The 14,560-nt window shown below is 39.1% G+C and overlaps 1 protein-coding gene across 1 annotated transcript in view; it reads left to right on the forward strand.

Annotated features, from left to right (window-relative positions):
• The window catches only part of LOC127421517 (oxysterol-binding protein-related protein 10-like), a 62,938-nt gene that overhangs the window by 46,612 nt on the left and 1,766 nt on the right, over positions 1 to 14,560 (forward strand). The window contains exons 7-13 of the mRNA XM_051664610.1: positions 2,087 to 2,223; positions 4,331 to 4,474; positions 6,646 to 7,147; positions 7,771 to 7,957; positions 9,337 to 9,519; positions 9,966 to 10,119; positions 11,396 to 12,037. Coding sequence (XP_051520570.1) covers positions 2,087 to 2,223; positions 4,331 to 4,474; positions 6,646 to 7,147; positions 7,771 to 7,957; positions 9,337 to 9,519; positions 9,966 to 10,119; positions 11,396 to 11,440 — 1,352 coding nt within the window. The 3' untranslated portion in view covers positions 11,441 to 12,037. The remainder of the gene's footprint in view (positions 1 to 2,086; positions 2,224 to 4,330; positions 4,475 to 6,645; positions 7,148 to 7,770; positions 7,958 to 9,336; positions 9,520 to 9,965; positions 10,120 to 11,395; positions 12,038 to 14,560) is intronic.

Raw genomic sequence — 14,560 nt, forward strand, 5'->3', positions numbered from 1 at the left:
CAGATTTACAAACATTCTAAATCATAAACGTCTCAAAGACATCTACACATCTTAAAATGATCAGATTTACAAACATTCTAAATCATAAATGTCTCGAAGACATCTTCTAAACATCTTAAAATGATCAGATTTACAAATATTCTAAATCATAAACGTCTCGAAGACATCTTCTAAACATCTTAAAATGATCAGATTTACAAACATTCTAAATCATAAACGTCTCAAAGACATCTTCTAAACATCCTAAAATGATCAGATTTACAAACATTCTAAATCATAAACGTCTCAAAGACATCTTCTAAACATCTTATAATGATCAGATTTACAAACATTATGAATCATAAACATCTCAAAGACATCTTCTAAACGTCTTAAAAAGATCAGATTTACAAACATTCTAAATCATAAACATCTCAAAGACATCTTCTAAACATCTTAAAATGATCAGATTTACAAACATTCTAAATCATAAACATCTCAAAGACATCTTCTAAACATCTTAAAATGATCAGATTTACATTCTAAATAATAAACGTCTCAAAGACATCTTCTAAACATCTTAAAATGATCAGATTTACAAACAATATGAATCATAAACGTCTCAAAGACATCTTCTAAACATCTTAAAATGATCAGATTTACAAACATTCTAAACCATAAACGTCTCAAAGACATCTTCTAAACATCTTAAAATGATCAGATTTACATTCTAAATCATAAACGTCTCAAAGACATCTTCTAAACATCTTAAAATGATCAGATTTACAAACATTCTAAACCATAAACGTCTCAAAGACATCTTCTAAACATCTTAAAATGATCAGATTTACATTCTAAATCATAAACGTCTCAAAGACATCTTCTACACATCTTAAAATGATCAGATTTACAAACATTATGAATCATAAACGTCTCAAAGACATCTTCTACACATCTTAAAATGATCAGATTTACAAACATTCTAAACCATAAACATCTCAAAGACATCTTCTACACATCTTAAAATGATCAGATTTACAAACATTCTAAATCATAAACGTCTCAAAGACATCTTCTAAACAACTTAAAATGATCAGATTTACAGACATTCTAGATCATAAACCAAAGACATCTACTAAATGTCTTAATGAAATCTGAGAGCAAACATCTTACAGACGTATTGAAGATGAACAAACAACCTAAAAAATACGTCTTTTAAATGTAAATAAACACATCAAATAGACGTCTGGGTGATGTCTGTGGGCTATCAGGGGAAGGCATTTCCTCTCGGATGTCAATAAGACATTCATCAGATGTCTTTGAGACATGTTTAGAATGTTTTTAAATTTGATCTTTTTCAGATGTTTAGCAGATGTTAATTAAAATTCGATGCTTTCCAAATGAAACGCTCTTTAACAGACATCTAGGAGACATACGTGTGCTATCTGGGTACAAACAGAAGTATAATCCTGCTCTTGCTCCTCATCATCCTCTCGCTCTCGTCATAGCTGACACTAGAATGTAAAATAATCTCATCCTCTCCCAGAGCTTGCCTCGAACGTCTCTTAGTGAGGAATCCTGCAGAGAAAACTACTGCTGTGATTTGGAGCTCCAGTGTTGACGTGTGAGACAAGCCCCGGGCAATGATGACAGGCTGGTGTAGGTACAAGCTCTGAGGCGAATGAGTAACCGTCAGCCGTGGTTGTGTGTTTAGGTGAATCGTTGAGAAGATTGGATGCTTGATTCAAACCCTGGGTTTCCCTCACTTGCTGAAAACATCATCTTAAGCTAGTCTAACGTAGTCTTATCTAGCAACCAGGCTGTATTTTAACTGGTCTGCCTAGTCTAGTTTGATGGTTTTAGAAAGGTTTGGGGCATCTGTCAGCTGGTCATACCAATTATCAGTTCAAAATCAGATTGGCCGGGCTGGGAGACTAGCTGAACCAGCAAACCACCTTAAACTGGTTTATACTGGTTGTTCCAGCAGGTTCATCACCAATGACTGACAGAACATGGGCTGAGAATCGCTGACTGATAATCGGGAATGACTTTCTGTAATGACGGACGTGATGTTTAACTGCTGGCTGTGTGTTCAACATCCCTTTAGACAATGTACCTGTATGGACCGTTCCAAAGTCGCCCTCAGGAGAATGTTTGAGGAACGGTGGTGCTGCTACTCTGCCCTCGACAGATCCCTCGCCCTCCCTCAGCAAAAAAAACCTGCTGCTAATTCCGAATACTGAGGTAAAACCATGCTGTCAGGACCATATTAGTGCATTATGGGTAGTGTATGGGGAATGTTTCTGAATATTTTGCAATAAACAAATATTTTTTAAGTACTTTTAAATACATAATTTTTTTTTACACTTAAGACTACCAGCTAACTGTTCTGTGTTTGTGTAATATATATATATATATATATATACATACACACTGCACTGCATTGGGGAAATAGACAGAGATTTGCATCTAGCTTCCTTCATATTTTAATAAAGGGTCAAATACGACATGCTTGAATAATGACTGACATTTTGCAATAAAAATGCTGCATTGTGACTGTATTTCTGGCTTAATAACATTCGTCCAGACATCATTCAGTGCTGCCAACTGCAATAAATGAAAACCTCACCAGCTCATTATGGTTCTGTCTTTGCCACTGCCAGTGTAATTAACTGTCATATTTCTCTCATTAATAATCATAATAATGAGACACGAGTGATATTAAATCCACTTCCATCAGAACAGCCAAATATTGCTGAATCTGTCTGCCTCTCTGTCTGTCTGTCGTTGGACTTTTTTATTGACTTTTCAGCTGAAGCAAGAAAGACTGTGAAGGCACGGAAAAATATTATTAACCAATAATATCATAGTCTCATGTTTCACCCAGTCAGATCCCAGTCCCGCCTTTCTTATTACAAGGCTCTCTGGATACTCAATTCCGATTGGTCAATGGCGCCATCTAGCAGTCTAATACTTCTGAGTAACAACCGCACATCATCATATCAAACCACTCATCCGGGTATCTGAGCCATCTTTACTACTTCTCGGATTACTGTGCATTCTCAACAAGTAAGCTAATAAAATAATTTCCACTTAAATCAATGTTTCATGTCCATTTCTTTAATTAATCCCACTAGATTTAGCCACTGAATTAATCAGCGGCAAAAGGCAAACAACCTCAAGAGTTTTGTCGTCCGTCCTGTGGGACCGGCTTGAGCTTCGCGCTTAAATACGGGACGTCTTCATTTCGGGTAAACTACGGGACAGTTGGCAATCCAAAACACTAAAATATGTACACACTGAAAATAAATAAATACATAAAGTAGCTGTGGTTGCCAGACATTAACAGTAAAAACACAGTGGCCATGTTTCAGGCATTAGGATGTCAATTTGGTACATGTATATTTTAAAGTTCATTACCATTTATATTTTTAATGAAATTAACTTAATATACAACCCAGATAGCACATGTACATCACCCAGACTATTTGATGTGTGTTTACGTCTTGAAGATGTATTTTTTATTTTAGATGTTTTCTCTCAGATGTCAATTAAGCATTCAGCAGATTTCTTTGAGACGTTTATGGTTTAGAATGTAAATCTGATCAGACATCTTATAGATGTATGCATGCTATATGTGTAGTCTTCTGTAAATACAAAATTCTGTTTTTTCACTTTAATGTGTATATAGTAACATCAGTGAGCTGCATGACGATTTACACTTCATCAAGTGTAGTTCTTGCTGAAGCAATGGCCAATACACGTTTAGTGCACAGTGTCACTCACAAAACACAAAAAAAAAAAAAAAAAGAAAAATCAGGATAGCACATGTGACTAAAATAATCCAATAAACATTAACTAAACTACATAAACACAGAACACACCAATATAAATAACTGATATAAAAAATAATAAGAAAAATGACTATTTCCATTAAATAAATGTGATATGGGGGTCTGGGTATCTCAGCAAGTAAATATGCTGACTATCACCCCTGGAGTCGTGAGTTCGAATCCAGGGCGTGCTGAGTGTCTCCAGCCAGAACTCCTAAGCAACCAAATTGGCCCGGTTGCTAGGGAGGGTAGAGTCATATGGGGTAACCTCCTCATGGTCACTATAATGTGGTTCTCACTCTCGGTGGGGTGCGTGGTGAGTTGTGCAGAAAACAAGAAGCAAGCCAAAGTAAGTAAAAACACAAAGACAAAATACTCAGCAAGAGCAAGCACTTTAGAAAGTGATAAAGAAGTATTCAACATGTCAAAATGGCTGAAGATAGAGACCGATGAAGGTGTGGTGTGACAGCCCCCCCACATTCTGGCTGTGTAGAGTGTTGTTTGTGTGTTTGCTGTAGGACGGCATGGAGGTGATTTCTCCTGGTGAGGAGGTGATGGATTCAGAAGATAATGTTGAGGAAGATCTGGGCGTGTTGGAGGATCAGAGGAGTGTTATTCTGCATCTGTTGTCTCAACTCAAACTGGGCATGGATCTCACACGGGTACTAACATATACACATAGACAGGAAACAACTAAAAATTACGATAGAGGATTCACTTTTAATTTGCATGCACAACAAATCCAACTGGTCTTACATAATCACATTACTTGAAATGTAATTTTTAAGTGGCTTGTTGTAAGTATGAACACTAGAGGCGCTACAACAACAATGACTTTAATTCACTTTTACACAAATCATGAGTTAAACGGCAGATTGTCATTTAAAACACATACTTTTCGCCCTGTTCCTCACGAAATGCTGTCTTTTACTATAGCGCATGACTCATTTTAACATTTGCATTACATAATCAACTACATTTACAAGCTTTTTCGAGTGTGATCAAATTGTGCGCTAGTTCAACTGATAGAGTGTTGCACTTATGATGTAAAGGAGCGGGGTATGAGTCCTGAAGAGCACGCGAGTCCACACATGAACCCAAATTGTAGCACAAAATGATGTGGTTGTGTGTAACGAAGTTCAATGGAAAGGAGGAGGCAAGAACCGGCTTAACAATATAAATAATAGTTTAATTACAAACTTAAACAAAAAGACAAACACATGCCGGGCAGCTGCCCGTAACTCTCTCTCCCTGGAACTGCCGCCTCTGGTTGCCTTTATCCCTCTCAAGGGCTTGATTAGCCTGATTAGGGGCCCGGTGTGCAGCATCACGACCCGGTCCAGCCCTCCTCCCTGCCACACTCCTCCCTCCTTTCCTTCAGGCCTGGAGGTGATTTCTCCAGGCATGACGTACATCCCCCCCGCCTGCCGGCAGGTCATCCCTCTTTGGACCTGGGAGGGAAAAACAACAAAAAAACGAGAGGGAAAGGCCAACACGGAGCAACAGCGGGAGAGAGAGAGAGGAGAGAGAGAGGGAAAAAAAAAAACGTACTCGGTGGTTCTCCAATATGCCGTAGCCTGGTCCTCGGCCACTCCTCCACCCTCTAGTGGACAACAGCCGCGCCTCCCCGGGCAGATCGGAGGCAGTCCTCCGGCCTCTGGCAGACGGAACACCTGCCCCCCCCCCCACACACACACATTTTCGGTGGATGGAGGGGGTCTCCTCCGCCCCTGGCAGCGGTCCTGACCGCTCCAGGCAGTCAGCTAGGAGCCCCTCCTCCCCTCGCGGTCGGCGGCCATTCCTCCGCTCTCAGGCGGCTGCTCCATTGGGGTGGATGGTAGTGGTGAGGACTCTACCACGGCGCATCCCTCCTCCTTCCCGGGTTGCGGCACCAGTGTAATGAAGTGCAATGGAAAGAAGGAGGCGACCGGCTTAACAATATATATAATACTTTAATAACAAACTTAAACAAAAAGACAAACACATGCCGGGCAGCTGCCCGTAACTCTCTCTCCCCCTGGAACTGCTGCCTCCGGTCGCCTTTATCCCTCTCAAGGGCTTGATTAGCCTGATTAGGGGCCAGGTGTGCAGCATTATGACCAGGCCCCGCCCTCCTCCCTGACACATTGTATTTTTCATCTCACATTTGCTTTTTCTGACACTATCAGTTAGGTTTAGGTTTAAGGTTTAGGGTACGGAGGTCAGTTTTGTTGATTTAAAACTCTTAAGAACGTTAACCTTAACCTCATCTGTTTGGGAGAACATTAAACTCGCTTTTAATGCCACACAGTGGACAATTCATCTCGGAACTGCCGCAATACTCATAATGAACCACGTAATATAATTTTGAAAAAATGTCGCCGCAGTCACAACGTTTCAAAGAAATCAGGCAGAATATATCAGTGAACATATCAGCAAAATCTGCGCTTGTATTAATGATCATATCAGCCTGATTAGCCTGCTATTGGAAAGAATAATTTTATTAAGAGTCTTGCACCCTTAAGTCTCTATGAAATGACTCGAGTCCCTCCTTCAATGCAAGTCTAAGGGGGGTTTTCACCTGTTTTATCGTCAGCCTAGTGAGAATGATCAGTCTGATTGCTTAGAAAAGTAACAACATGCCTCTCCTCAACAAGACATATGATTTGATCATTCTAGGATTAGGGTTTTTTTTTTTTAAATCCCTAAACCCAAGCATAAGCAATAATAATAGTGATGATTGCCTTTGAAAAGTGCTGTCGGTCAATTCTATATTAGTGCATCCCTAATTAATTAAGGTGTATGATGACAGTTTCAACAGTGTTTCCTCTCTGCCTTTTTCTTCACTACATAGGTGGTGCTTCCTACATTCATTCTGGAGAAACGCTCTTTACTGGAGATGTACGCCAACTTCATGGCTCATCCTGACCTGTTCCTGGCCATCTCCATGGGCAGCACACCTGAGGAGCGCATGGTGCGATTTGTCGAATACTACCTGACCGCCTTCCACGAAGGACGCAAGGGGGCTGTCGCAAAGAAACCCTACAACCCGGTGCTAGGTGAGACGTTCCACTGCTCCTGGGAGGTCCCACGAGACCAAGTCCGCCCTCTAAGAACTCACGTCCATTCTCTTGGTTCAGGGGTGCGAGAGACATGTACAGGGACCAATCAGGAGGGAGTGGGGGCGGGGTCAGACTGCTATAGAGTGCGTTTTGTGGCAGAGCAGATTTCTCATCATCCTCCAGTGTCTGGGTTTTACTGCGAGTGTGCGGAGAGAGGCATGTGTGTGAATACACACGTGTGGACCAAGAGCAAGTTCATGGGCATGTCAGTGGGCGTCTCCATGGTGGGCGAAGGTGGGTGACGGATCTTTATCTACTCAAAAAAAGGGGTCTTGTTTGTTTTATTATGCTCCAATTTCCTCAGTCACTGGTGTGAGAAATCATGTGAGTTTTTGTACATGTATGTGCATACATTTGATTTACTGTATGAAAGTCAACAGTTGAAACAATGTTGCAAACAAATCTCTTAAAAACAAGTTATAGATCAAAGTGTAAAGTAAAAGGTGTTAACCCGAAACCAAACCCAGATAGCAGCCTCTTGACATGTAAAACATCTAGAGATAGACCGATAATCGGTTTGACCGATATTTTTAACCGATATTTACGCTATTCCACTTAATCGGTTATCGTTTTTTTAATATCGGGTTTACCGATTAAAATTAGACACAAAATAATTATTATTGTGCCTAAAAGCAGAAATAAACAAGAATTTAAAATCAGTTATGAATATCAGTTAGCAGACACTTAAACACAAAAATAAACAGTATCGGATCTGTTATTAAAAACCGATATCGGTCGATCTCTACTTATTTGTAATTTACTGCTCCAATCTACTGTACGTAATGACAAGCATAAAGTGCACCTCCATAGCTTTGTTTAGACTTGATTTTGGCACAGTTTTGACCTTTGCCCTTCAGGTGTGTTGTATCTGCGGGACCATGGCGAGGAGTACGTGTTTACTTTCCCGAGTGCATATGCTCGTTCGATCCTCACCGTCCCTTGGGTAGAGCTGGGGGGAAAGGTCACGATCAGCTGTGTCAAGACGGGATACTCGGCCAGCGTCACATTCCACACCAAACCCTTCTATGGAGGGAAAGTTCACAGGTCTGACACTTCGTCTTCATAGAGATTTTCTATTGACTTATTATTTTCATATCTGAAGGAAAGAAAAATCACAAATGAGAGCACTCTTAACATCTCAACTCTTTCCCTAGACAGATTCAGTGGAGAACAAATGGAGACTTCTGCTTAGATTTTTGCTGTAAACTTTCCTTCCGAGTGTCTCTTCTTCTCAACATTCCCTCAAACTGTGCTTAGATTGGCTGAGATACCAAAGTCAGAGATTTAAATATGAACTCAAACACTTCTTATCACATTCTTCCAAGAGCAATGATCTGAGCTATGATATCCACATTCATGCAGTGGCGGATTTAGGCATGGGTGACATGGGCAGTTGACCAGGGCGGCATCTTGCGGGGGGCGGCACGCAAGATGTGCCCCCCCCCCCCCGTTCTACAACTTTGGGAGTGTTATCATTCACAATCACCAACCCCCGCGCACCCCCACCCCGTCAACAACTTTGGGGGCATCTTGAAGCGGGTTTCGCCCAGGGCGCCATACAAGCTAGAACCGCTACTGCATTCGTGTAATAGCTCTGTACTCGTACTGTGTCAACAATTGACTCTTTCATGTCTAATTGTATTTCTCCAAAGCAATTTCAGATGAATGTCAGAGTCAAAGTTGATACATTAATGAGACATAATTGAGAACTCCATTAAGTATCTTGAGTACTGAAAAACATTTGTTGTGGTGAAGTAAAAATAGTAGAAAATATTAAGTACTTTCTTCACTGAATAAGTCAGTTTAAGCATGAACTCAGTATCCTACAATAGAAAACCTTTTCAAATTTATGCACTAATTTGATTACATTTCACAGGCAAAGAAAGTAAGTATTTTATTGTGCATTTTCCTTCACTTTTTGAAGTTGGCGTTCACATCATGCACCTAGCTTGAATAATTAATAAGCTTGCATGAATTTACTGTTTGCCAGTTTATTTACACGATTTTTATTTTTGACTTTTTAAATTGGATAACTTTTCTTTTGTACAGGCTGAAGTTCATTTTCTACTCAAAATTATTTATAATTATCTGTTGATTGTCACCGTCGTCATGTCATGTTGTACATGATTAAATGTGTTTATAAGGAACGTTCAAAATATGAAATGTTCTAAAAGTTTCATTTAAATTGTACTAAGTTTACTTAAGTGCCATGTACATCAGATTTGTGAGTAAATGTTACTGTATTACCTGTGAAGTGTTTAAGTGTAGTTTACTCACATGTAATGAAGTTAAGTAGATTTTACTTGATTTTGTACCCTTAAAATATACTGAGAAAAATATGTGTGCAAAACCTTGCGAAATAAAAAAGTAAATCTTGCTAATTTTTTGTTTTTTGTTTACTGTAATAAACATGTGTTCTTTAGGGTAACTGCAGAAGTCAAGCAGAACTCCAGCGGTATCATTATGTGTAAAGCTCAGGGTGAGTGGAACGGGACGCTAGAGTTCACCTACAGCAGCGGAGAGACCAAAGTGATTGACACCGCCAAACTGCCCGTCATCAGAAAGCTGATTCGTCCAGTGGAGAAACAGGGACGGACCGAATCAAGGTGAGCAGGTACACATTAGACTGATTTACAAAGACTTGAGAACAATGGGTAAAAGATTCAAAAGTGTACCAATGAATCTTTTTAGTTTTTTACATTTAAGCATTTGTATGTGTTATAAACCGGGTCCAAAATGAATACTTGCTAAGTGAATCAAAAATGTCTTTTGTGAGTGAATAAAGCTTCTGGTGAGTTGGCTTGCAGCATTTTAGGAATTTCAACATACTGTATAAGTATATATGTATGGTTTAAATCACAATGGAAGGACGATAGACGTATTTGAAGATAGTTTTATCTGATACAAGCAACATGAATGAATGAACATGTATTTGTATTATCGATATAAAAAATACAGTTTTATGACCAGTTAGAAATGTTTACGTCCTCACAAGGTTCATTTTAGTTGCTGGTTGTGATATTCTGCTGGTCTGTACGTGTTTTGAGTTTAGGCGTCTTTGGCAGCACGTCACCAGAGCGTTGAAGGATAATAATGTCGATCTGGCGACTGAACACAAGCACGTGTTAGAAGAAGACCAGAGGTCAGAGGAGAGACGGAGAGATGCCAACAACATGACCTGGAAACCCATATACTTCAGCAAAGAGGTGCATTAAGTTTAGTCTTAAACCTGACCTCAGCAACGTTCTACATTGACATTTTACGGCAGAGAAAAATAAGATTTACTGTCAGACAAGAAAATGAGCTGCTTTCATGTTGCAGGGTTTGAAATGTGCCAAACTCTCGTTTTATTAGTGAAAATCACATACTCATTAAAGTTGCTTGGAGATGCGAGCTTGCTGTTTTGAGAAAGTTCGAACGATTTCTTTAATATGCATCAGACAGTCCGAGAACATTTTTGACAAATGTTTTAGCATTGTGAAGTTTATCTGTTCCTGTGCATCAAAGATTAACTATGTAACACAATTTTTGTTCCTGGGTAGTAAGTGTTATTTCCTAATTGCTTATGCCTCAAAAGTATAGAAAATGGCTATTATTCCCCACAAACTTTGCTTTTGTGACCAGGACAATGATATTTTGAAATGTACCTATTTCCAATGAGAAAACGGGCGTATTTGTGTCTTTTCATTCACATAAAGTCAGAAAAATCCTTCTTTATCTGTGGTCCTACGAAGACACCGGCTTTGACCTTCACCTCAGACAGCTTAGGGAAGAAGTCTTGAAGGTACTTGAAGGCTGCCGACTCCTTATCTAGAGCTCTGACAAGTTGTTTCGTAAGGCCCAATTTGATGTGCAGTGGTGGCATCAGCACCTTCCAGGGGTCCACCAGTGGCTCCCACTTGACGTTGTTCCTCCCCACAGAGAAATCGGTCTGCTGTGGCCAGTCCCGCCTGTGGTAGTGCACCTTGATGTCCCTGCTGTCCCAAAGGCAAAGATAGCAGGGAAACTTGGTAATGCCACCATTCTGAAGTCTCCTATGACCTCCCAGCCGTACTCATCATACTTCAAGGCATCCAGCAAGGTCTTGATGCTGTTGTAATCCTCTTTGAGGTGCACCGAGTGAGCCAGGGGAAGAGACGGGTACTTGTTACCATTATGGACCAGCATGGCTTTGAATATTACTTTAGTATAAATACATGTTCATTTGGATTCGTATGTTGGCACTGTGTGAATGAAAAGACACAAATCCGCATGCTTTCTCATTGAAAATAGGTACATTTCAAAATATCACTGTCCTGGTCACAAAAGCAAAGTTTGTGGGGAATAATAGCCATTTTCTATACTTTTGAGGCATAAGCAATTAGGAAATAACACTTACTTCCCAGGAACAGAAAAAAAAAAAATAATTGTTACACAGTGTTTTCAGAGCATTTTGAAAGTTTCTTCCAAATGTTATTAATGTCTTTGTTTCTTTGTGTGCAGGAAGACGGTTGGGTGTTCAGAAAACCGTTATGGAAGACACACTGAGATGAGCTTAAAAACAACACCTTTTGACCAGGCCAGGTTGAAATACTGGATCCTACGTGCAGGAGAATATGGATGTACAGAAATCAGTGTATATAGCATATGGACATAGAACAGAACTTTTATACACTGTATAAATTATATATTATTTTTCACAATACCTAACCAAACATTTGTAGTTCTACACATATATGCGGTATTTATGTGATTTGCCATTGGATGTTTTTTTAACAGAGTTCACTGTATGACCAGCTTGTGTTTAACCAAAACATTCAAAGCTCATGTTTATATTCAAGCTTGGAGTGAATCTCACAAAACCCTGTTCAGGCCACATTTCATCCCAAAAAGACAAACAAAGTTAAATAACAGATATTACCAATATGTGTAAATATTTTAACCTTGTGCGACCCCGCGTCCACATGCGTGGACGTTGTATTTTGGCTTCGCTATATGCAACGCATGATTTAAATGAAATTAAACCGATTGAATACTGTTCACAAGACTCAACTCAACTTCTGGGGCACGTCGTCACGTGACACAACAGCATGACATTGATTTCCGTGAAGCGCTACTACTGGCACACCAACAAAAGTGCCTCTGGTAAGAAACCTCTTTAAAGTTTTTGACTGAAACCTGTTTGGTTGTAAAGAGGAGCATCTCTAGTTTCGTTTGATATGCCGCTTTAAAAAATGCATACATTTATCACACATCAGCACGCTGATAAACATGATGTCCACATATGTGGATTTTGGGACATTATTCCCGCACTGTTCAATACGGTTCTATTCATTAACATTAGTAAATGCATTCCTATATATTTACTGTGCATTATCACATTGAGAATCAATGTATTCATCCCAAAAAAAGTCTGACTTCCCATTAAAACACATATGTGGACATCAATTTTTAGGAAAACGATTTACTCTAGAATTTGTTTGTTATTGCTTGTTTATTAGATTGCTTGTTTATTGGGTGTGACTACTCACAAATCAAAAAGGGAAATGGAAATTGCACACAGCAGTCACGCGGGGGTCTTGGGACATTACAATTAAAAGAAATTCACATTAAAGTAATGAGAAAACAATTTTTAAAATGTACGCATTTCAATTTCTTAATAAAATTCCATCAAATGAAATTGTGTAATGTTTACCAAAATGAAATTAATAAGACGTCAAATCCCTCCAATTTGATGAGGAATGGGGTAAATGACATACCCAAAATAAAAGGTTTACTGCTCATGAGTACATACATAATCAAGTATCTTTAAAAAGCACTTGAGACTTTACTATGAAGTCTTCAGAATTACTCAATCTGTAACTAACACAGAGATAAAGAAGTGCAAACACAAAAAAAAACTTTTATGAAATAAATACACAATGCTGTGGTATAGGCACCTAAAAACACAACAGGCTAAAGCCCCAAGTCTTACCAAGCTATGGTTCAAATTTGAAGGTGATACTAGCAAAATTTGGCTTTCTGTAAGCCTTTATCTAAGTGCTTGTCTGGGTGCCTTTCTAAAAAGCCCATTTGGAGACTCCAAAAGCTCCCCAAAGTGACACTTGGTTACCAGCTTATATTATGAGGTATATCAAACTGTTAGATCAGTTTCTGCTTTAGAATATCACAGTGAACACACACACACACACACACACATATATATATATACACTTTTAATGGTTTACAGTAAGACTTACAATCTTATAAATGTGTAATAAATGCTTTTCAGTCATTGTTGGAGTCTGAATGTCCGCAAGCTCCGAAATGAGTGTTTCTCTGAATGCCTTCTCCTTTCTTGACTTGGCCAGTTGCTGATGCAAGATGAATGCATTGACCACAGCAATGTCCACAAAGTGGTAAAAAAAAAAAAAGTCCACTTTTTGGTTTTGTGCAGGACATTGTAGTAGCCAATCAGGGCATCAGAGAGATCCACTCACCCCATGTTCATTCCACCCATCATCATTGTTTGATCAAACTCTACATTGCCATAACACAAACAAGGTAAGGACTCCCTGCTTTGTTGTTGTGTTGTCTATTGTGCACTCTAAAACAAGAAATCATCGTCTGAAAGTCATTTAGACTGATCAGTGCTTTCACTGAATCTGCAGCCTCTTTTAAATGGTGTACTGGTTGACCAGATTACTTCATACAGCGATACCGTACACATGTGCTGAATGCAAACAATTGAAAACACAACAACAAGTTAAAGATTACTCGATTCAATTTGATGGAATTTTCTTATAAATCGTAAAAATAGGCTAAAATATTTTTGAGTGTGTTGACTCATTTGACTCTGTATAAACAAAGCCTCTTCAAAAAAAAATTCTCATTACTTTAATGAGAACAAAATGACACTTTAACGTCCTGAGAACCCCGCGTGACTGCTAAGTGCAATTTCCATTTCCCTTTTTGATCTGTAATTAGTCACACCCAATAAACAAGCAATCTAATAAACGAAATACAGTCATGGGAAAAAGAAAGTACACCCTCCTTGAATTCTATGGTTTTACGTATCAGGACATAATAAAAATCATCCGGTCCTTAGCAGGTCTTAAAATTAGGTTAAGACAACCTCAGATGAACAACAACACATGACATATTACACCGTGTCATGTTTTATTTAACAAAAATAAAGGCAAAATGGAGAATCCATGTGCGAAAAACTAAGTACACCCTTACTGCTTCCATAGGAATTAAGAGGCTAAGTAGTAGCCAGGTGCTGCTGATCAAATGCCCTTGATTAATTGATCATCAGCAAGTGTGACCACCTCTATTAAAGCTGAAGGAGGAAAGACATCAGCAATGATCTTAGAGAAGCAATTGTTGCTGCCCATCAATCTGGGAAGGGTTATAAGGCCATTTCCAAACAATTTAAAGTCCATCATTCTACAGTGAGAAAGATTATTCACAAGTGGAAAACATTCAAGACAGTCTTCCCAGGAGTGGACGTCCCAGCAAATTCACCCCATGGTCAGACCGTGCAATGCTCAGAGATAAAAACCCAGGAGTTACATTTCAGACTCTACAGGCCTCAGTTAGCATGTTAAATGTTAAAGTTCATGACAGTACAATTAGAAAAAGACGTAACAAGTATGGTTTGTTTGGAAGGTTTGCCAGGAGAAAGCC

Source organism: Myxocyprinus asiaticus, chromosome 30, assembly GCF_019703515.2.
Source record: "Myxocyprinus asiaticus isolate MX2 ecotype Aquarium Trade chromosome 30, UBuf_Myxa_2, whole genome shotgun sequence".
Taxonomy (NCBI): Eukaryota; Metazoa; Chordata; class Actinopteri; order Cypriniformes; family Catostomidae; genus Myxocyprinus; species Myxocyprinus asiaticus.